The 21,126-nt window shown below is 43.2% G+C and overlaps 1 protein-coding gene across 1 annotated transcript in view; it reads right to left on the minus strand.

The window, feature by feature from the left end:
* The window catches only part of syne1b (spectrin repeat containing, nuclear envelope 1b), a 392,896-nt gene that overhangs the window by 38,394 nt on the left and 333,376 nt on the right, over nucleotides 1–21,126 (minus strand). Inside the window, 6 exon segments of the mRNA XM_052012795.1 lie at nucleotides 6,483–6,674; nucleotides 7,747–7,884; nucleotides 9,943–10,125; nucleotides 12,041–12,191; nucleotides 14,835–15,022; nucleotides 17,673–17,835. Of these exon segments, the coding sequence (XP_051868755.1) occupies nucleotides 6,483–6,674; nucleotides 7,747–7,884; nucleotides 9,943–10,125; nucleotides 12,041–12,191; nucleotides 14,835–15,022; nucleotides 17,673–17,835 (1,015 nt within the window).

The raw sequence follows: 21,126 nt of genomic DNA on the forward strand, positions 1-21,126 counted from the left end.
GTGCACAAAACGTCTCACAAAAGCCACCAGTGCATTCTGGGCTAATGGTTTCCTGGATGGGGTCCCTAGGAGTTCAAACAGAATGTGGAGATACCGTGGGATAGGTCAGTCCCTATCACAGCGAAAGAAGGGTCAATGTTTTGGGTGCAGACCCTTTGCCAGAGTTTATTTGACAATTGACAATATCATAGACTCGTACAGCACAGAATAAGGCACTGCAGCCTGCCACGTCCATGCTGACCAACAACAACCCATCCATACTAACCCGTTTACCAGCTCCTGGTCCATGGCTTACTATGTCACAGACCATTATTTTGATCTTGCCTGTAAACAATTCTGATGACCCTGCTGATTATTTACGGTTTTTTGTTCTTTTATTTTAAATTGTTCTGACATTGGTTGCAAAGAGCACCTTGGCATTCATTCACATTGTGTGGAATCCCAATGACAAGAATGTTTGAGAGATAAGCATTTTCACTTTCATTCTGACCTTCAAAAAGCAGAATAAAGGATTCATACAAACCAATCGATATCAAGAGTTCAGCTTATTTTCCTGGAAGGCAAGATTTTTTTTGTGAAATAATTTATAGTTTGATATCATATCAGGAATTGCTGGAAAAACTGAGCAGATCAGGTAGCATGTAAGGAGAAAGGAGCAGAGTTAAAGTTTCCAGTCAGTGACCCTTTGTGAGAATTGGGAAACGATGGAAACACAGGCTTGAAGTTGCAGAGGAACGGGGAAGAGGTGAAGTGAACAAAAGGGGACGTCTGTGATAGAGTGGAGAGCGGGAGCGATGGAATACCACAAGCAGTGGTGGCGTTGGCTGAAAGAAGGAAGTGAAGACTAGTGAATAACAAAAGGGATGCTGGAAGGAGGTGTAAATAGGAGGAACAGGTGAAGTCTGTCATCATCCTTCAAAGTTCCATAGATTCAGGACTGGCTCTTGCTGGTTGATGAACAGCAAACCACTCCATGATTTAAGGGCAGAGAGGGAGGAAACAGGAAGCTACCAACGTTAGCAGTAGGGAGAACACAGCCATCTACAATAAAGGGTGCAATGACAAAAAGTAGGAAAAAAAATAGAATTACGCAGCGTTAGCATGGAATTATGAAAAGGAAATCACGTTCAACTAGTCAAAAACAAGTGGGAATAAGATGAAGGCGAGAGGAAGGAGTTTTGAGGGGAAAGCTTTTTTTTTAAAACAGAGCTTAGTCGATATCTGGAATTCGCTGCCAGAGGAGGTGGTTCTATCACCATGTTCACGAATCATTTACACAGGCACCTAAATAGGCAAGGCACAGAAGGATATAGGCCTAGTACAGGTAAATGGGATTAGTGTAGATGGGCAAAATGGTTGGCATGGGTGTGGTGGGTTGAAGGGCCTGTTTCTGTGCTGTACGACTCTATGACTCTAATCTATTGGAGTTTTTTTTTGAGGATGTGATAAGTAGAATATAAGGAGGGGACCAGTAGATGCAATATGTTTAAGTAGTTTCAGAAGGCTTTCCTTAAGATCTCAAAGGAAGTTGATCATCAAGGTTAGAGAATTGGAGGCTTTCATGTACCGACATGGATTGAGAATTGATAAACAGACAGAAAGAACAAGCAGATTTTTCTCAGGTTGTCAGGATGTGACTCGTGAGGTACCACAGGGTCAGTGCTTGGGCTCCCAGGTATTCACGATTTGTTATCAAGTTTGCTGAAGACATGAAACTGGTCAGTACTGATGAGGAAGCAATAGGCCTTCAAAGGTAAACAGACAAGCTAAGCGAGTGGATGGGAATGTAGCAGATAGAACATAACGTGGAAAAATGTGAGGTCATCATTTTAGTGCACAAAACAGAAAAGCGGAGTATTTTTTTAAATGGTGAGCGACATTGATATTCAAGGGAGCCTAGGTGTCCTTGTACGCAAGTCACTGAAAACCAACATGCAGTTTCCCCAGTTGGTTAGGATGCAAGATGGTATGTTAGCCTTATAATGAGAGGATTTGAGCACCAGAGTAAAGACATCTTACTGCAATTGCATGGGGCCTTGGTGGGAACTCGCTTAGAGTATAATGTGCTTGCCTTGGAAGAGTCACGAACCTGGTTCCTGGGATGGTGTGTCTGCAGGATGAGGAGAGATTGATAAGACTAGGCCTGTACCCTCCAGAGTTTAGAAGAATGAAAAGTAACCTCATAGAAACTTACAAAAATTCTTTTAGGGCTTAACAGAGTGGATACAGGGAGGGGTATGTCCCCTGGCTGAGGCATCCAGAACCAGGGCTCACAGTCCTAAAATAAGGAGCAGGCGACTGAGGACTGAAATGATGAGGAATGTCTTCACTCAGAGGGTAGTAAATCTTTGGAATTCTCTACCCTGGAGAACTGTGGAAGCTCAGTCAATCACTTTGTTTATTCTAAACAAAGACGGATAGAATTCTGGATATCAATGAAGCCAATAGATACGAGATAGGGCAGGAAAATGGAGCTGAGGTAGAAGATTAGCCTTGAACATTTGTATGTGTGAGAAAAGAGACATAAAAGGGAGAGAGGGAGAAAGAAAATGTACGAAAGGAGGAAGAAAAATTGAAAAGGGAGAGAGCGAGAGAGAGAGAGCAATTAATCACCAGTCTGAGAGAGAGGTTAATCACCAGTCTGAGCCAGTTCAATATCTCACTGCAGGTTAGCACATTGGCATTTCATTTTCTTGTTTTAAACATCCTGAAATTCTATTCATTGCATTGAATAAACATGGTGTGAAGCAAGTGCAGTCCCAAGTACCCACTGCCCTGACCAACCAATGCCTCAGCACCAGCTGGCTGAAAAACAAAACTATAATTGCAAACGTTTTCTATAAAGTACAATCTGTCAAGCACGATAAATTGAAGCAGACTTACAGAAACCAGTGTAAGAATTACAAGGCATGCATAGTATTCTGTTAAGAGCTAAGCACCCACTCCTACTTTTACTTTACCTTATCTGAACTTGCTCCACACCCAGGCTCAGTTACAGCTCTATAAATAGCCCCAGCATCTGCAGATGATTCTCTCTGATGACACGTGTTTAGACTAGAGTAAAATATTGCTGCCGAGCCACAGATTATCCAGGGACTAGGCATAGCAACCAGCTCCTGAAGCCTTAGTGCTTCAGGGGCAAAGGTTTACAGAGATGCATGCACATTTCAGCATTCAAGCCCGTGGTTTATCATTACATTCCTAACCAGACTACAACTAACCACAGCTGCTACAACACAGTGGTTACTAAATAACATGGTGTTTTGACAGGGATTGGGTGGGGGCGATGGGTCTCCCTTTATGCATTCACTGTTTATGGATCACAAATCAGAGGAATACTCAGCCTAGGAGCCTTCCACTCATGAACCTGCCCTCCTGCCATGCATAGCTCTGTATGATACATCCCAGAAAGCCGTAAAAGAGGCACAGGTGAAAATCTAAAGCAGGATGTTGAGTACACTGTACTGAATTGATCAGTTATCCTGCGGAATATTCTCTGATCAAGTGCGACGGCAAATATTGCTGACTGTACTTTAGAATAACAACAGCGCTCGATTAGTAGCACACTTGCTTCCGAGTCAGAAAGTGGTGGATTCAAATTCCACTCCAGACACTCCAGCACAAAATTCAGCTTCGACATTCTCCTGCATGCTGAGGCAGTGTTGGAGCAGCCATCTATCAGGCTACGTGTTAGATCCTGGACTCCATCATCTCCTCTACCAGGTGGATGCAAAAAAAAAAATCCCATTATTTCAGTGGACAGCAAGAGAGTTCTCCCTGAGGTCCTTGCCAACATTTATCCCTCATCCAAGAAATGCCCAGCCAAAATCTGTTGCTGCTCGTGGGATCTTGCTGTGCACAGCAATGGTTACACTGGTTTTGCAGCCAAAGGGTCTTCACCCGAAGCGTTGACTGTCCACTTCCCTCCACAGATACTGTCTGACCCGCTGAGTTTCTCCAGCGACTTGTGTGTTGCTCCAGATTCCAGCATCTGTCGTCTCACACGTCTCCAGCCAAAATCCATTGTTGCTTGTGGGAGCTTGCTGTGCAAACTAATGGTTACGTTTCCCACATTTCAACAGTGACTATATGTACTTAGCCCATGGTGAAAACCCTGAGGGGTTTTGATGGGCTAGCTGTGGTGAGGATGTTTCTTCCTCTTGTGAGGGAATCAAGAACTAGAGGTCACTGTTTAAAATTAAGAGGTTGCTCAATTAAGAGAATGAGGCAATCTCAGGAAGGTCTTTGGACCTCACATCCTCAAAGGGCCGTGGAAGTAGCATCTTGGAAGGTTTTTGAGACACAGATAAACAAGGAGATGGAAGGCCATCACAGGTAGACGGTAATGTGGAGCTGAGGTTACAATCAGATCAACCTTGATCTTACGAAATGGCAGACTAGGCTTGAGGGGCTGAGTGGCCTACTCTTGTTCCTAATTTTGAATGTATGCATGAAAGGGCCTTGGGACATGCAGAGGCTGCAAAGGTGCAAAAGAAATGCAAGTCTCTCTCTTTTGTGCAACATCACAAAGCAAATAACTTTCATGGTTATCAGACTACAGCATCCAAGCTGTTTGTGAGATTCCACTGAGCCGTTGCTTTTATGATCTGATTTACGTTGCTGTCACAACAACAACCTCGCACTCAATGTCAGCAAGACCAAGGAACTGATTGTGGACTTCAGGAAGGGGAAGTCAGGAGAACACCCACCAGTCCTCATTGAGGGGTCAGCGGTGGAAAGGGTGAGCAGCTTCAAATTCCTAGGTGTCAACATCTCAAGAGGATCTATCCCGTCCCCAACACATTGGTGCAATCATGAAGGCGGCACGCCAGCTGCGCTACTTCACTAGGAGCTTGAGGAGATTTGGTATGTGACCAAAGTCTTCTACAAATTTCTATAGATGTACAGCAGAGAACATTTTAACTGGTTGCATCACTGCCTGGTATGGAGCCTCCAAGCACAGGACTGCAAGGGGCCACAGAGATTTATTGACTCAGCCAACTCCATCACAGGCACAACTCTCCCTACCATCGAGGACATCTTCAAGAGGCAATGCCTTAAGAAGGCGGCATCCGTCATTAAGGACCCTCACCATCTGGGACATGCCCTCTTCTCATTACTACCATCAGGGAGGAGGTACAGGAGCCTGAAGACCCAAACTCAATGATTCAGAAACAGCTTCTTCCCCTCTGCCATCAGATTTATGAAAAAGCTGTGAACCCATGAATACTACTTCATTATTCCTTTCTTTTTGCACTATTTTTGTAATTTATAGATTTTTATGTCTTTGCACTGTACTGTTGCTGCAAAACAAAACATTTTACATCATATGTCAGTGATAATAAATCTGATTCTGATTATAATTGCTAATCATTATGATTATTTATCAGACCTCCCAATGAGCTGAACAGGGGCGCAAAGTTCAATCTCAAAAGTGACCACACTACCTTGGATATTTCCTGAAAGACCCAGCTCAGACACAAGCTGCCTGGCTTCAGAACAGGGTAACAGTCTAACGCTGTCTTCCATGAGAATGGAATTCAGTGACTCTCAGCTCCCAGTACGGACCCTCATATTACAAGAGCAAGGGGCAAATAATTGGCACTTATGTAACACTGCAGCCCCAGTTCTGATCCACAACACCCAGTTCCAAATACCTGAACATTAGTCACAGGTTTTTAAAATGACAACTGTCTCAATGTACAGGTTCACACGTTCCAGTAATTGTGAACCTGACAGAATTTCCCTGTCATGCCATCATCTAACTGGCCAATTATTTCAATTCAAGCAAATCACTTAAATATTCTTCTGGATATACACAAGGTTTAACTTATTTGTTACTTTCTACCTGTTTTCTTTCCACTTAGTAGCTGAAAAGTTTATGTCCCTAAATGAAAATCAAAAAATTTGCAGATGCTGGAATCCTTCATCACGATTGGGATAAAGAGTTTTAATAGCCAGTCCTGATGACAGGTCTCCAACCTGAAACATTAACCCAGTTTCTCTTTTCACAGATACTGCCTGACCTGCTGAGTGTTTCCACAATTTTGTTTTCATTTAGTTTAAAAGTTCCTACTCCATTTTAACTAATTAATTAGAAGCCAACTCTTGCTGAAGGAATCTTTTAAGTGCTTATTCAGTAAATTGAAATATTAAATATTCAGTCCTATTAAAGTGATACTTCCTATCAGAGACTGCAAGGGTCACTGATTACATGGCTGCTATCCTACAGCTTACTTCATTAGCCTTCCAAATGTGACCAATGAAAAACAAAAAAAAATTGTACAAACTACTTGACATTGCAATTCAGAGGATCTTCACAACACTGCTAACAGTATCCAGCCACAAATTCTGCAAAGCAGCATTACCAGTGATTGGAGGAAACCAAGTTATCAACTTAGTGGGAACTGATGACATGACAGGGAAAAGTAACGACACTTCCCCACCTCCCAACATGTCCGGGAACATCCACAAGCACTTACTAGAAGTTGCATCAGCTTCTTGTAGTAACGCTCCACTCGGCCAAAAACCTCCTGACAATAGCGCCGAAGTTCCTCCAACTCTTCTTCAATTACTGCAGCATCCATGGGTTCACTCTTCTCGATGAGCTGTTCTCCATGATGGAAGAGGCTGTCAATGTTGGACTTGTTGAGTGCTATTTCCTGCTGGAAGGCCTGTGGGATGGAAACAGGTCAGTCACCATCTGCAGAGATGGAGCAGCTACAGTGAAGGCAAGGGAGCTTTGAAGAACAATTACTACATGCCAGATTGTTTCCTGTAGCGAGCCATAATCTGAAATCCAGAGCTGATTTTTTATGGATGATCTGTTCTGTTCCAGTATGCCCGGCCTTTTCAAACAAATGACCTTCTCTCTACAGGACTGTCTCCATCTGCTGTGCTACAATACAAGGGACTGAGCCTTCAACTCTAATCTCCTCCATTTCTTCTCTTTTTTGAAAACTTGGATCCATGTTTACCTTAACCCTACCTGTAGACCCTATAGGGGCATTCTTGACATGAAACACTTCTTTCCTGACATACTAGTGATGTCCAACTTTATTTATAATCTGCCCTAGGGCGGCTGTGTTAAGTCAATTAGTCAAAAATTTCATTACCTTTGCTGTCAATTTCCACCCTATTCTCACTTTCACATGGTCCCTTTCTAATACTTCCCTTTCATTTCTCGACTTCCACCTCCATCTCTGTGCAATAGGCTAGCAACAAAAATCCATTACAAGCCCATAGCTATCTTGATCATACCTCCTCCCAGCCTGCTTCCTGTAAGGACTCCATTTTATTCTTCCCATTTTACCTTCTCGGTCATTTCTATTCTGATGATGAGAGTGGGAAAAATCAAAAGGAATACAGACAGCAGGAAGTATTCTCAAGTTCTGATCTTATTTTAAGTGCAGTCCACCTACAAACTAAATCCATACTATTTGGAAGGGATGTAACATGCAACAGGTGGCTGAGGTACCATCAATTTTCTATTGTATGATCTAGCATTCGATTTACTCTCCCAGTTACACCTTGTATTAAATTAGCTTAAGCCTCACCTGGAACTGGTTTGATGGAGGAGATCAACTTACAGTCCTCCATAAAAAGGGAAACACATCCAGCAGCTTAACATTAAGACATAAAGTGGGTGAAGTCAATGGAAGAGAAATTTGGGTGGAATGTTAAACAGGGTGTCTGTTCGCTACTACAGAGACCAAAACATGACCTCAAAAGTCCTTTAAAACTTACTTTCAGCTGCTTGATTTTGGCTTGTACATCACATTCAGAGAAATGTTCAATGTTTGTCAGCTGTAGGTCCATCTCAGTCAGCCAGACCAATATACTCTCCCGCACAGTTTCAAACTCCTCTCGCTGACCAATAAAGTGCTGTTTAAAGAAAGAGGAAAGCCACTGTAAGTTCATACAGCCTCATGTGAAGCTCACTTCCAACTGATGGCATTTTCCCCTTCTTCCAAACCAGGCATTGAACAGTTTATACCGGTCAAACAATGATACTGTTCATCATTTCTGCCGAGAACGTGAGTTGGTTTTACTCACCCCAACTACCCTTCACATTGCTTTCTTAAACAAAAATACACAACTGTGGAAAAGTATAACATTTTTGCCACAGCTTCCTCCTCTAGAAAATTCTGGAAGCTCTCTCTCCAAGTTTCTTGAGCAGCTCCCTCAACCTCTGCCCTTCTCCCCAAGACACAAGAGGCAGCCACTTGGGTTCACACGAGCTCCCAGCAGTGGAATCCCATCTGTACCCGTTCCTTCTCAAACTTCCCTCCAACATATTCTCTCTCACATGCCCAGCACTCTTCTTTGATTCTTTTGCCACTAACCTACTCCAAGGATAATTTACAGTAGCTAATTAACCTATCTGTGCATCTTTTGGATGTGGGAGGAAACTGGTGCACCCGGGGGAGACCCATGCAGTTGTAGGAAGAACGTGTAGACTCCACACAGTCAGCACCCGAGGTCACGATTGAACCTGGATCACTGCAGCGGTGAGACAGTGGCACTAACTGCTGTGCCACACATCAGAAGTGCCTGAAACGCTATCGGTTTCCCTTTCCATAGATGCTGCCTGACCCGCTGACTGTTTCCAACATTTTCTGTTTTATTTCAGATTCCCAGAATCTGCAGTTTTTGGTTTACATTTGCTGTGCCACTGTATTGGGCAGGTCTGTAAAGTGCTGAGGAGTTTTATACAGTTGCTACTGGCTGTAGGTGAACAATACGAGTTGCACCACAAAGTTTTGTACTGCATATAGGCCCTCAAATAAATTTAAAAGGAAGCAAGTTGGGAAATCAAATTCAAGTAGAAATACTGACATTTTATCTACTCATATTAGTCAATATTAACACACTCCACTCTTTTGCTTCTTGTCACCCTCTTTCATGCCACTTGTCTTTTAATCTATTTAACCTAGCATAGACCTTTCCTTTTTGTTTTCTGCACCCCTCGCTCTTCTCCAAAATTTGTTTGTTGCATTCTTTACAGGATTCTTATGAAAAGTCATTGGCCCAAAACATTAAGTCTATTTCTCCATCCACAGTTGCTTCCTGACACGTAAGGTACTTGCAGCATTTTTCTCTGCTTATTTCAGATTTCCAGCAACTGCAGTATTTTGCTTTTGTGCTCCATTATTTATTGGATCAATGCGAGGCATGTCTAATGCTGGGGTTATTAGGATGGCAGAGCAAGCCTGCTTTGTTTTGGAAACATGCCTCGGCTCAACCTTCAGAACACTCCCACTTAGTCACAGTCTGCATTAGGAGTGGGGGGGGGGGGAGAGAGAAAAAAAACTGTAGTTGCCAGAAATCCAAAACAAAAACTGGAAGTGTCAGAAGCATTCAGCAGGTCAGGCAGCATCCATGAAGAGAGAAATAAAATCAACGTTTCAGGTCAATTACCCTTTATCAGAACTAGTTCCCAATTTCACAGGAGGACCCTTGCATAGGTGATCTGATGAACCGAAGCTACCCAACTTGCTCTCTATAGTCCCACTGAACTACATCAACTCCCAGTCCAGCAACTCCTCCATTTTATGTTCTCATCTTTACATTCCAGTTCCTCCATGGCCTCACTCCTTCCTAGCTCTGTAACCTCATCTATCGCAAATACCACTTCAAATGCTTCTTCAAACCTACCTCTTTGACCAAGATTTTTGGTCACCTCTTCTTGTATCTCATGGACCTCAATGCCAAAATCTTAGCAGAAAACAGTCCTACAAAATGGGCACCTTGATTGGCATGAACAGCTTGGACCAAAGAGCCCATTTCCGTGCTGTAGGAGTCTATAAGGGCCCTGGGAGGTTTTATCATACTGATGGCATCAGGTTGTATTGCCAACCAGTGTTTTAAGTGCCACCATAAAGATATGGGCGGAATCTCCATCAGAGAATCTCCCATGGCTTCCTAGTAGTGAAGCCTTACTTTTAACCGCCTGAGGATGGCTGTGACCCTCCGCTGTAGGTTGTCCCATCGTTGGTTGCCCTCGTGCACCATTTGTTTGAGTCTGCTGCCAGAGTCTGTGCGGTTTTCACGAGCTAAGCGACGGTATTGCTTGTTGATCAGCTCAAGCTGGGTCAGGCTCTCGTGGACCTGACGCTGGAATGCCTGAGGAAGAGGAAACAGAACATCCCAATTATGCTTCAGAACTAATACAAACACTGAATTATTAAAACAGGGAGTTCTGTTATGAGATAGTTATGTTCCTAAGAAACTTCACATTATAGCAGAACAGGCTACAGTTGCCTTCAAAGCAAAAGATTTAAACAGGTTTTTCCTATCGTGCTATAAGCAAAGCAGCGCGAGTAATGCAAATTGTGCTCCCTAATCCATCAATCACGTTATATCCAATTCACGTTACGGGAACACATGTCATAGCAGAACTACCTGCATATTTTGTTTTTAAAAAGATCGCTTAGGGAAATGAAACTGAGCTAGTTATCTTTTGGATCACCTGTTTAAACCAAAATATAGCCACTTAAAAAGTTAGAACTTTCACTTTCCCTAGTATTAATGCTATCACCTTTGCATTATAACATTACTATAGAAGTGATAGGAGATTCTAGATCCTGACTTTGGTCAATAGGGTAAATACAGAATGACAACAGGTCAGGCAGTATGCATGAGAAAGAAACAGGTCAGGCAGCATCCGTGATGAGAGGAACAGAGCGAGCTTCAGGTCAATGACCCTTCATCAGAACCAGTTCCAAAGTCACCTCGCAGAGGACGCTTGCGTCTTTGATCTCATCAGCTTAAGCTGCTTGTTCTAACCATTCTCACTGAACTACGTCAACTCCCAATCCAGCAGCTCCTCTATTTTAATAATCTCGTCCTCACATTCAAATCCCTCCATGGCCTCACTTCTTCCTGGCTCTGTAGCCTCCTCTGTCCCAAACAATCTCCAAATCTGGACACTTCTAGGCTCCAAGTAACCCCCATTTTACATTTCTCCTCTGGGTTGGTCAAGACGATATGTGGGTTCCAATGAAAGGGACTTAAAAGGGAATAATTGAGCCAGGGTGTGCAGACTTCATTTGTCACTGCTCACGAGTTTTACAGTGATATCGCTCATATTTATCAGACCGTAAATGTCCACTCCTCCCAGAGGCGAAACATTACAGCAGCTCCACTGGAGCAGACTGCAACTACAAGGTGACCTCTTTACACACGCAGTTGCCAATGACAATGTGGACATTTTGTATTCTTATGGGAAAAGACAAAATAAAGTACTTGCAGCTGAAAGATATTTGAATACATTGGTCACGGGCAGTAATGTTGGGATTTTTGAGCACCTGTAGTTTAACACAGAAATGGAGGAGATGCTGTGACTGATTCAGCTGCTAACACTGACTGCTCCCTGTTTTGTAGTCTTCTGCAATGGAATCAATGGAAATCAGTTGAAATTTAAGTGATGTAGGAAGTGGTCCGGCTGGAAAATGCCCTGAATATGTTGTGCTTTGTTGTATTAGGTCCAAATAAGTATTTAAATGGCGTATTAAGCCATATTTTCAGTTTAGTAAATCATCTAGGCCTAAAAGAATAAATATACATTGCAATTTTCCTTACATACATTTTTCAAAGGACTATTTTCAGAAAAAAATTTGTTTAAATTTTAGGTACAAATGAGTAAGTTCCAGTCTTTATTTAACATTCTATATAATGATCTAAGTTAATTAAAAATGACTTTCTGTAATGCAGAATCCTCTAATCTGACTGACTGTTTGATGACATCACTGACGCTGGGTGCCAGGAACGCCCAGAACTAATTCAACTGACAAAATCAGTAGATTTTTGTAGGGAGCTATCTTCAAGGTCAACTGGAAGTTACGAGGGTCAACGTAAATGTAACTTCAATCAAATCTGTCATGAAGAAACTGAGATTCCCAAGCCTAATCCCAGTTAAAGTTTGCAACACAAACAATGCAGTTCTGCATAAGCAGTTCTAACAGTTAGGAGATGCAAAAGGCAGAGATACTCTAAGCTGCCAGGCTGTTGAAGCTATAGAGCCTCCTCGCTACAGCACCTCAAATTTCTTGAGTTCCTCTTTGGCCACCGTGTAGAGAACCTCTGAGGAATTGGGCATGGCTGCTGTACGCTCGGAAGTTTCGAGCCAGTCTTCAAAGCGAGAATAATCATCCAGGAACTTTTGCCACAACCTCCAGGTCTCCTCAATCCTGAAAGAGGGGGAAAAAAGTTACAATGCTTAGTTATGCTTCATTAGACGAGATGACCTATGGTAAAAGGAAATGAAAAAAAAACTGCAGATGCTGGAAACCTGAAATAAAATCAGACAATGCTGGGAATACTCAGCATGTCAGACAGCATCTGCGGGAAGAGAAACAGAGCTATGTTTTGCGGCAAAGTTCTTATGAGGGCATAGGTTTAAGGTGAGAAGGGAAAGGTTTAAGGGGGACCTAATGGGCAAGTTTTTCCCCACACACAGGGTGGTGGTTACGTGGATCGAGCTGCCAGAGGAAGTGGTAGAGGCGGGTGCAATTACAAAGCTTAAAAGACATTCGGACAGGCTTGGAAAGGTTTAGAGGGATCAAATGCAGGCAAATGGGACTAGCTCAGAAAGGCACCTTGATCAGCATGGACCTGTTTCTGTGCTGCAGAACTCCATGGCTTTTTCTTCACACAGATGCAGCCTGACCTACTGAGTGTTTCCAGGATTTTCTGTTTTTATTATGGCAGGAGGAAGCTCACGCATAGCATAAGCACCAGAGCCCTGTTGGTTGACTGGACTAACTTCAAGAGATCCGATGCAATTTAAAGAAAGTGAAGGCCATTAAACCAGCATCATTAGGCTAGGTTCACCAAAGCTTTTCTCAGGATGTGGGAAGGTGCTGGGGTGGTCAGGACACACCGACAGCTATTTGATACAACTGATGGACCCCTCCCAAGGGCTGCTTAGTTGGGACCCAAGCTACCTTCTCTGAACCCGCTGTGGAATTCCTCTGATCTAGTTTTATCTGGCCTCAACTTGTGTGCAAACCTCTGCGTGCACGGCAGGGTGATCACCACGTGGGAGTGAGTGGAAGGGTAGCTCGCCTGTGCTTGAGAGTGACACGGTAGAATATGAAACCATTTATTGCAGGTTAGTCAGTCCAAATCCAAGTCCATAACCTTGCAGCAATTTGCAATGGGAGTTCAGTAGACTGGGGCCAGGCCAGGGGTATTTAAGTGAGGTCACAAACCTGCAGCATTATTACCATGGCATATCAAAGATTTACTCCAAAAACTCTGGCAGTCCCATGTAGGGTGTGAGCCCTCTAGTCTCTGAATATTTGCATTGTCCTCACATCCTCGTTCCACCACTGGGGGCACAGCATTTATCCACCATGGCCTCAAAACCAAATGCAGTTCCTACATCTTTAGGCCCCAAAGCTAATCTCGCTGGCCAGGCTTTCTGCCAACACTTCTAACTACCAAGCAAAGGCACGGCTTGTCATTGTTAAAAATACAACTTAAATATAGAAACTTTCCAAACTGTACTTTTTTTTTGTTGGAATTGGATCAAAACTGGAACATTCAATTTGTCAAGACTCCATTGTAATTCCCTCTCGATCTCTCATAACACTTAATCAGGGAGAGTATAGAACTAGAGGCAGTACTTGCTTAATACAGTTTGCTTGTAAACAATTAGTAACTGATTTAATATAAGGAACCCCAGTTTAAGAAACCTTCAGTTCTACGTACTGTTGAATCCAAAGCAGAGAATAACCAACTGGAGTGATGCAGGGTTAAAGCAGATGATGTTAGCTTTGTGGGGACACCACATATATTGGCTTGGGCTTCTGATGTTGGTAAAGCAGAGGTTGTTAAACATATCACAGGCTCGGCTTGGATATAGACATATGTGGTGGCTTTAGCGCAGTACAACATCTGATGCTTCACATTCAAATTACCTAAAAGTAATACAGTGGGACATGTGACCAAAAGCTCAAAAGCAGAGGTCCTAACTGAGAAAGGCAAGTTTCTTATGGAGGAAATTCCGGAGTTCTGTTTTGAGACAACTGAAGGCATAGTCACCGATGGTAGATCGATGGACAGGAAGAACGCACGTGATCTGGCGTGAAATACCTTGGGGTGGAGGGAGGTTGTAGTGATTTGAAGGGATGGGGTTACTGAGATATTATGAACTGGGATGAGGATTTTAAATTTGACAGGTTGCTGGACCAGTAGCTAATAAAAGGTCAGCAAACATTGGGGGGGGGGGGGGGGGTCTTCTCATTACTACCTTCAGCAAGGAGGTACAGGAGCCTGAAGACCCACACTCAAAGATTCAACAACAGCTTCTTCCCCTCCACCATCAGATTTCTGAACGATACATGAACACTACCTCATTATTCCTTTTTGTCGTTGCACTATTTGTTTTTATAATGTATAGATTTTGTCGTCTGCTCGGTACCACTGACGCAAAACAACAAATTTCACATTATGTGTCAGTGATAGTAAATCTGATTCTGATTTGAGTAAGTGCGATTTGGCATGGAGGCAGCAGAGATCAGGATAACATCCAGATTACAGAGGGGTGTTGGATGGAACAATGGCCTGGACAGTGTTGGAAGATGGGCTGAGACAGGATATTGTGGAGGAGTAAGTAAATACCTCAATTACAGAGAGTACCTCAATTACAGAGAGTACAAGGGTTCAGATGTTTGGGGTAGGGTCAATCGTCTGTATCGAGAACACTAAAGCTCTTCTTCTGTGGGTCATGCATCTCTCGTTGAAGTCAACGGCAGGAAGCAAGAGCTAACTTCCACGGCATTTATACCCTATATATGCCTACAACAACAATAGACTTGAACCCTTACTTGAGCCTTCTTTCCATGGACATGGCACAGATGTTCCGCCACCTGCGGTCCAGGTTACGTGTAGCCTGTTGAATCGAGTCGCACTCCGTCTCCGTGGCACAGGCATCGCAATCATGTAGCAGAACCTCGCAGAGATTGAGAACCGAGGCCACACCTGTGCTGTGCTTCTCAATGTCACGCTGCAGCTCCTGCAAGTATAGGCACCGTTGAAAGCAATGATCAGAGGTAAAGAAAAGGGAAACAGAAAGGTGGGCAGAAAGATTGGGGGGGGGGGGGGGCGGGGTTGGAGTGGAGAGAAAAGGGAAGAGAGAGAGAAAAACCAAAAAGGCAAGGACAAAGAGTTTCTGTAACAAGAAAGTATTAATTGATGATCTGAGTTATGTGGTCCTTTGTGAAATGATAGGATTTTTGATAAGAAGTGAAAGTGATATTTCAGTCTGAATGCAGGGTGTTAAATCTGAATAAAGCAAGCTACAAAAAGGCACATAGGGGCTATATCATTTTTTGCAAAACTATGTTAAAAGTTACAATGGTAATCAAGCAATGGTTAACATTTAAAGAAATAATAGTTTAAAAAGTAGTGTAGAGTTTAATAGAGTTTAAAGAGTTTAAAAGTAAGAGATGGACTCTTGACCTCACACCTTCTGTCTTTCTGCAATGTACTTTCCTGTAGCTGTGACACTTTACTCTGTATTCTGTTATGGTTTTTACCCTGTAATACCTCAACGCACTGTGTAATGAATTGATCTGTATGAACGGTAGGCAAGACAAGTTTTTCACTGTACCTCGGTACAAGTGACAATAATAAACCAATACCAACAATTTTTACCAATAATACCAATAATAACCCCTTTTTAGGGAAAAACCCATTAGGAACAATGGTTCAAGCTTGCGGATCAAGAGCATTTAAAGACAGTGTTAAAGAGAGTATCAGATATAATGTTACCAAAAATAGATGAAAGCCAAATTGGGAAATTTCGGAAGTCTTTAAATTCAGCAAAAGCTGTGGAAAGGAAAAGTAAAATACAAGAGGAGGGTTGCAAGAAATGTAAAAAAAAGTTCAAGCTTCTGTAGAGATATAAAAATTAAAAGATTAAAGTTAATGTACATCCACTACAGATGGAAGCAAGTGAAATTATATTGGAGACATTTGGATGTATGACAGACGAGGGGGTACAGGAGTAGGCCACTTGGCCCCACAAACCCACTCCACCATTCAGTGACAACATGGCTGATCCAGTTATAAACTCAACTCTGCCCTTTGCCTACCTGTGGCAATCTTTCACCCACTTACTTCTCAACTAAATATCTACCTCTGCCTTAAAAATATTCAATTCTGCTTCCACTGCCCTTTGAGGGAAAGAGTTCTAAAGAACCTCAACACTCAGAAAAAATTTCACCTCGTCTCCATCTTAAATCGGCAACCCGTAGTTACCTCTAGTTCTGGATTCTCTCCACTTCCATCCTGTCAAGACCCCTCAGGATCTTGCATGTTTCAGTCAAGTCCCCTCGCATCAATAAGAAAGGGAAAAGGTGGGTTGGCCCTCATTGCAAGATTTATAGAGAAGTCTTGCTCCACTCATCCAGGGCTCTGGTCAGATTGCGTCTGGAATACTATGTTAGGTCTGGTCCACCCATTGAAGGAAGGTTATACTTGTGATGGAGAGAGTGTTGTGAAGGTCCATCTGGTTGATTCCTGGGATGGGGGAGGTTTGTCCCATGAGGAGAGAGTAAACTGGCTAGGCCTATACTTGAAAAATTGAAAAACAACAGATGCTGGAAAACCAAAATAAAACAAAGTGCCGAAAACACTCAGCAGGTCAGGCAGCATCTGTGGGAAAAGAAACAGAGTTGATCTTTAAGGTCAAAGATTCTTCATTAGAACTGATCAAGTATTTAACTACTTCTGGTAAAAGATCTTTGGCCTGAAATGATAACTCTGTTTCTCTTCCCACAGGTGCTGTCTGATCTGCTGAGGATTTCCAGCATTTTACCTTTTTACTTGGGCCTATACTGTTTCAAGTTTAGCAGAATGAGAAGTGATCTCATTGAAACAAAGAAAATTGTGATGGGGCTTGGCAAGGTAGACGTTCAGTTGATTGTGCCCCTGCTGAGGTGTCTAGAACTGGGGGTCACAATCTCTAAATAAGGGGATGGCTATTCAGGACAGAGATGAAGAGAAGTTTTTTCACGCACTGTGCAGTGAATCTTTGGAATTCTTTATCCAAGGGGACTCAGCGACTGTGTATATCCAAGACACAGATCGATAAATTTTTGGATATCAAGGGATAATAGGTTCGTGCAGGAAAGTGTCACTGAGGTAAAAGATTCGTCATGATCAGTCAGTAGGAACAAGAGGCAGAATGATCTACTCTTGCTTCTATTTCAATATTCAGAAAAGAGTGAGAGAAGAAAAGAAAACCTCAGAATGTTCCAAAACACTCTACAGTCCATTAATTTCAAAGAGAAGTCACTCGTCATGTCAGAAATTTGGCATTCAAATTGTGTACAGCAATGTCACACAGTTGAAACGTGATAATGGCCTGGTTTAGGGGGTGTTGATGAGGGATAAATATTGACAAGGATGGCAGGATTAACTTGCACACCCTTCCTCAAGTAGCAGCCCGACGTCTATGCATGCAAGTGAGCAGATGGGCCTCAATTTAACCACTCATGTCCGAAATGTCAGCTCCCCTTCACCTGACCTTCTGTGGCTCCAGTCTCTGGTGGGGGCTGAGCCCACAACCACCTAATTCAGCTCCCACTGTCCTCCCCACCTCTAGAGGCAGTCATCAGTCAGGTCATCCACTGGGCAGGCAGCGATGGATATCTGTTTACCTGTTGCTCTGTGAGCTTCTGTTGTATTTCATGAGAATCACAGGACTCGTAGACAATTGGTCTTGACAGCTCGGTCTCGATTTGGGCAAGCCACGATCGCAGGCTACTCATGTTCTTGTCCAACTGCTGCACGGCCACCAGTGTTTCCTTCAGCTTCTTCACCCTGAAACAGAAAACAGGGGAGGAGATGTTCAGCCCAATCAAACTGCACTCTGCAACCTCTCTCAGAAAGGACAAATGGGTCTTGGATGTGGAGAACCTGAATTAAATAAGTTAAATAATGAGCATGCACTCAGCTTGTGTTCCCTGGAGTTGATAAGCTTTAAGGGATGATCTGATTCAGGTGTTTAGAATGAATTAAGGATTCAACAGGCAAGACGGAGAAATGATTTCTCAGTCTTTAGAGATCCAAACTTTAAGCTGGGCTTTTCAAAAGTGTGATCAATAATGGAAATTTGAAATTCTTTCTCCCAAAGGACCGGGATCCTGGGGGGCTAACTGGAGCTTTCTACCAGAGTGATGGAACTTGGGTAGAAGAGGGTGCAGAGGGCGATAGCACAAGTAAATGTTGTTGGTCCACAGGGTAGCAATAACCCGATTGAATGACAGAGCAGCTCGAGGGGACTGAATGACATCCCGCCCTCCCCCTCATTCCGACGTGCCAGGAGGTGAGACCAATCCAGCTGGCAGCTTCGACACTGAATGCCTTCCAGCTGGGTGATCTATTGACTCACAGTGTTTTCCATGAGTGAACACATCTGAGAAAAGGGAGCAGTATTCCACAGAAAATTGGTGGAATTAAGCAATGCTGTACTGGAAACCATTCTAATCAAACACGCTGAATCACACTGCAGAGCATCACTGGGAAGCCTGGCCACTGGGCAACACCACATCGCCAAATACTCCTGTTGAGAACCACCACTAACATAAAAACACTGCTTTGGGTCACATTAACCAGAGCACAAGTTCAGCTGAGGGCATGATCAGACTAAGCTGTGACACTCTGAGCTCAAATAGTCTGCTCACTCTCAGGGTTCAGTTTCACTTCGTAGGAAGGAAGGAGACAGAGAACACGAGCTGGTGGAAGTGCCGAAGCCATCCTGTCTCACCACCAGATAGATCAACAATTCACATCTTCATCTGGAACTGGTCTTGCAAGGTGCTGAAGTTCTTTATTTTGGCATATAATGTAGCCTCTTTAACCATGGTCTTTAAAAGTTCAAGGTCAAGCCAAAAGAGTCACAGCAAATGAAGTCAAACAACACAAGGCCCAAGTAAAAGGCGTCCTGCTTACAGTGAGCAGATGAAAGCCGTTTGTTAGCACAAACACCTCAGGTACACTAGGAAAGTGGAAACATCATTGTGAAGGATGTGAAAATTAAGCAAAGGAGCTTCGTAGCAACAAATTGCTCCTTCCTTAGCATAGCTTTGTAGACTATCAGACTCAAGTTGGCTGGTCAAATCATCTGAGGAGGGAAAGAAGGGAGGGAAGAGCAGAGGGGAGGGAAGGACAGAGGAAGGGGAGGAAAGGAGAGGGAGGGGCAGAGGGAAGGAAAGGAAGGAGGAGCAGAGAGGATCAAGAGGTTCATGCACATAACAAAAATAACTGGATTTCATTCCATAATAAAGCAATCAGCCCAATTAATCAAAATATTCAAATTTTAATCCTGACAAACTAAGTGTAAAATTGAATTAATTTTTAGCTCACTGGTCATGCAACTCATAAAACTACAAGAGCTTATCTGGTCTGACCAATTTTAGTCAAAAATATCTGTTGGGACTGTAACAACAATAGTGTTGATTCATTAACAGCCAGAGCTGGTTCCACTTCAAAACCTCTCACTCCGAAGGGGAGATGAATGCTGAGCCATGGGGAAAGAGTGAGGAACTGGTTCCAATTGGTCTGCTAGCACCGCTCAGGCACAATGGGCTGAACAGCCTCATTCTGTGCTGCAAGATTCTACAAGTCTTAGTGCTCTGGACAGTCAGATTACTCTGCATTGACTACTTCAAAATTCTGGCCTTTAAATCACAAGAAAGTGATCACAACTTATTCATAATTAGATTACATCCCTTTACTGCTGCCAATGCAATCACCAGCTCTGAAAGCAACATGTATCTTGATTAAAATCTTTATACTATTTGCGCATTTTACTCTACCTGTATGGACTGCTTCCATCAGACTGAAAAACTCCTTCAACATAGCTAAAGTTTTACTCTGAATGCTCAAGATTCAAGTTACTTTATTGTCATTCATCCATGCTATAAAAACACATGGCAGAACAAGACATCGTTTCCCCCAGACTCACAACAGAGGACATACGTAGGACAGAAGACATACAATAAACACAAACAAAAAACAAAATAAAATTGTGCAAATACAAATAGTGCAAAAAAACGGTAGAAACAAAATACAAATTTAGTGCAGAATTAGTGCAAAACAGAGTTGGACGAAGAAAAATACAAAGCTCAGTATGTTGTACTAATTGTCTAAACATGTTCAGCAGCAGCCAAAGTTCTTATACGCTGTTGTGCAAACCAGGGCTTTTGACATGGCATTTGTCTACCAGGGTATTCAGGAGCCTGACAGCCTGGGGGAAAAACTGTTGTGCAATCTAGTAGTTCTGGCCCGGATGCTCCGGTACCGCTTGCCAGACGGCAGTGGGACAAATAGGTCGTGGGAGGGATGAGAAGAGTCGTCTATGATTCTGTAAACCTTACGTGTGCATCGTGTATTGTAAATATCCAGGATGGAGGGAAGAGGTACTCCAATGATCCTTCTCGCTGTACTCACAATTCTCTGCAAAGACTTACGGTCAGAGATGTTACAGTTGCCATACCAGGCAGAGATGCAGCTAGTCAGGACACTCTCAATGGTACCCCTGTAGAATGTGGTGAGGGTGGGGGAGGGCAGGTTTGCTCTTTTCAGCCACTGTAAAAAGAGGAGACGCTGCTGTGCCTTCTTGGTGAGGGAAGAGATGTTAGTTGACCAGGACAGGTCATCTGCTATATGTATTCCCAAGAACTTATAACAGCTGACTCTCCGTACAATGATGCCGTTGATGCACAGGGGTAAGTGGTCAGCCTGGGCCTTTCTAAAATCCACAGTCATCTCTCTTCTTTTGTCCACGTTCAAGGAGAGATTGTTGACTGAGCACCAAACCACCAGCCTCGCCCCTCCTCTCTGTAAGTTGTTTCATCGTTCCTGCTGATGAGGCCCCACCACTGTTGTATCATCAGCAAACTTGATGATATGGTTGGAGCTTGAGTTGGCAGAACAGCAATGTGTCAGCAGCGTGAACAGCAGTGGACTGAGCACGCAGCCCTGGGGGGCTCCAGTGCTCAGCCTGGTGATTTTTGTATGAAAGTTTGGCTTGTTAAGGGAATCCCTCTGTATTTTCCTGTGTATTGTGAACACAAACTGCAAAATGTCCCAGATACAACCACTTGAGTG

Source organism: Pristis pectinata, chromosome 3 (genome assembly GCF_009764475.1).
Source record: "Pristis pectinata isolate sPriPec2 chromosome 3, sPriPec2.1.pri, whole genome shotgun sequence".
In the NCBI taxonomy this organism is placed as follows: domain Eukaryota; kingdom Metazoa; phylum Chordata; class Chondrichthyes; order Rhinopristiformes; family Pristidae; genus Pristis; species Pristis pectinata.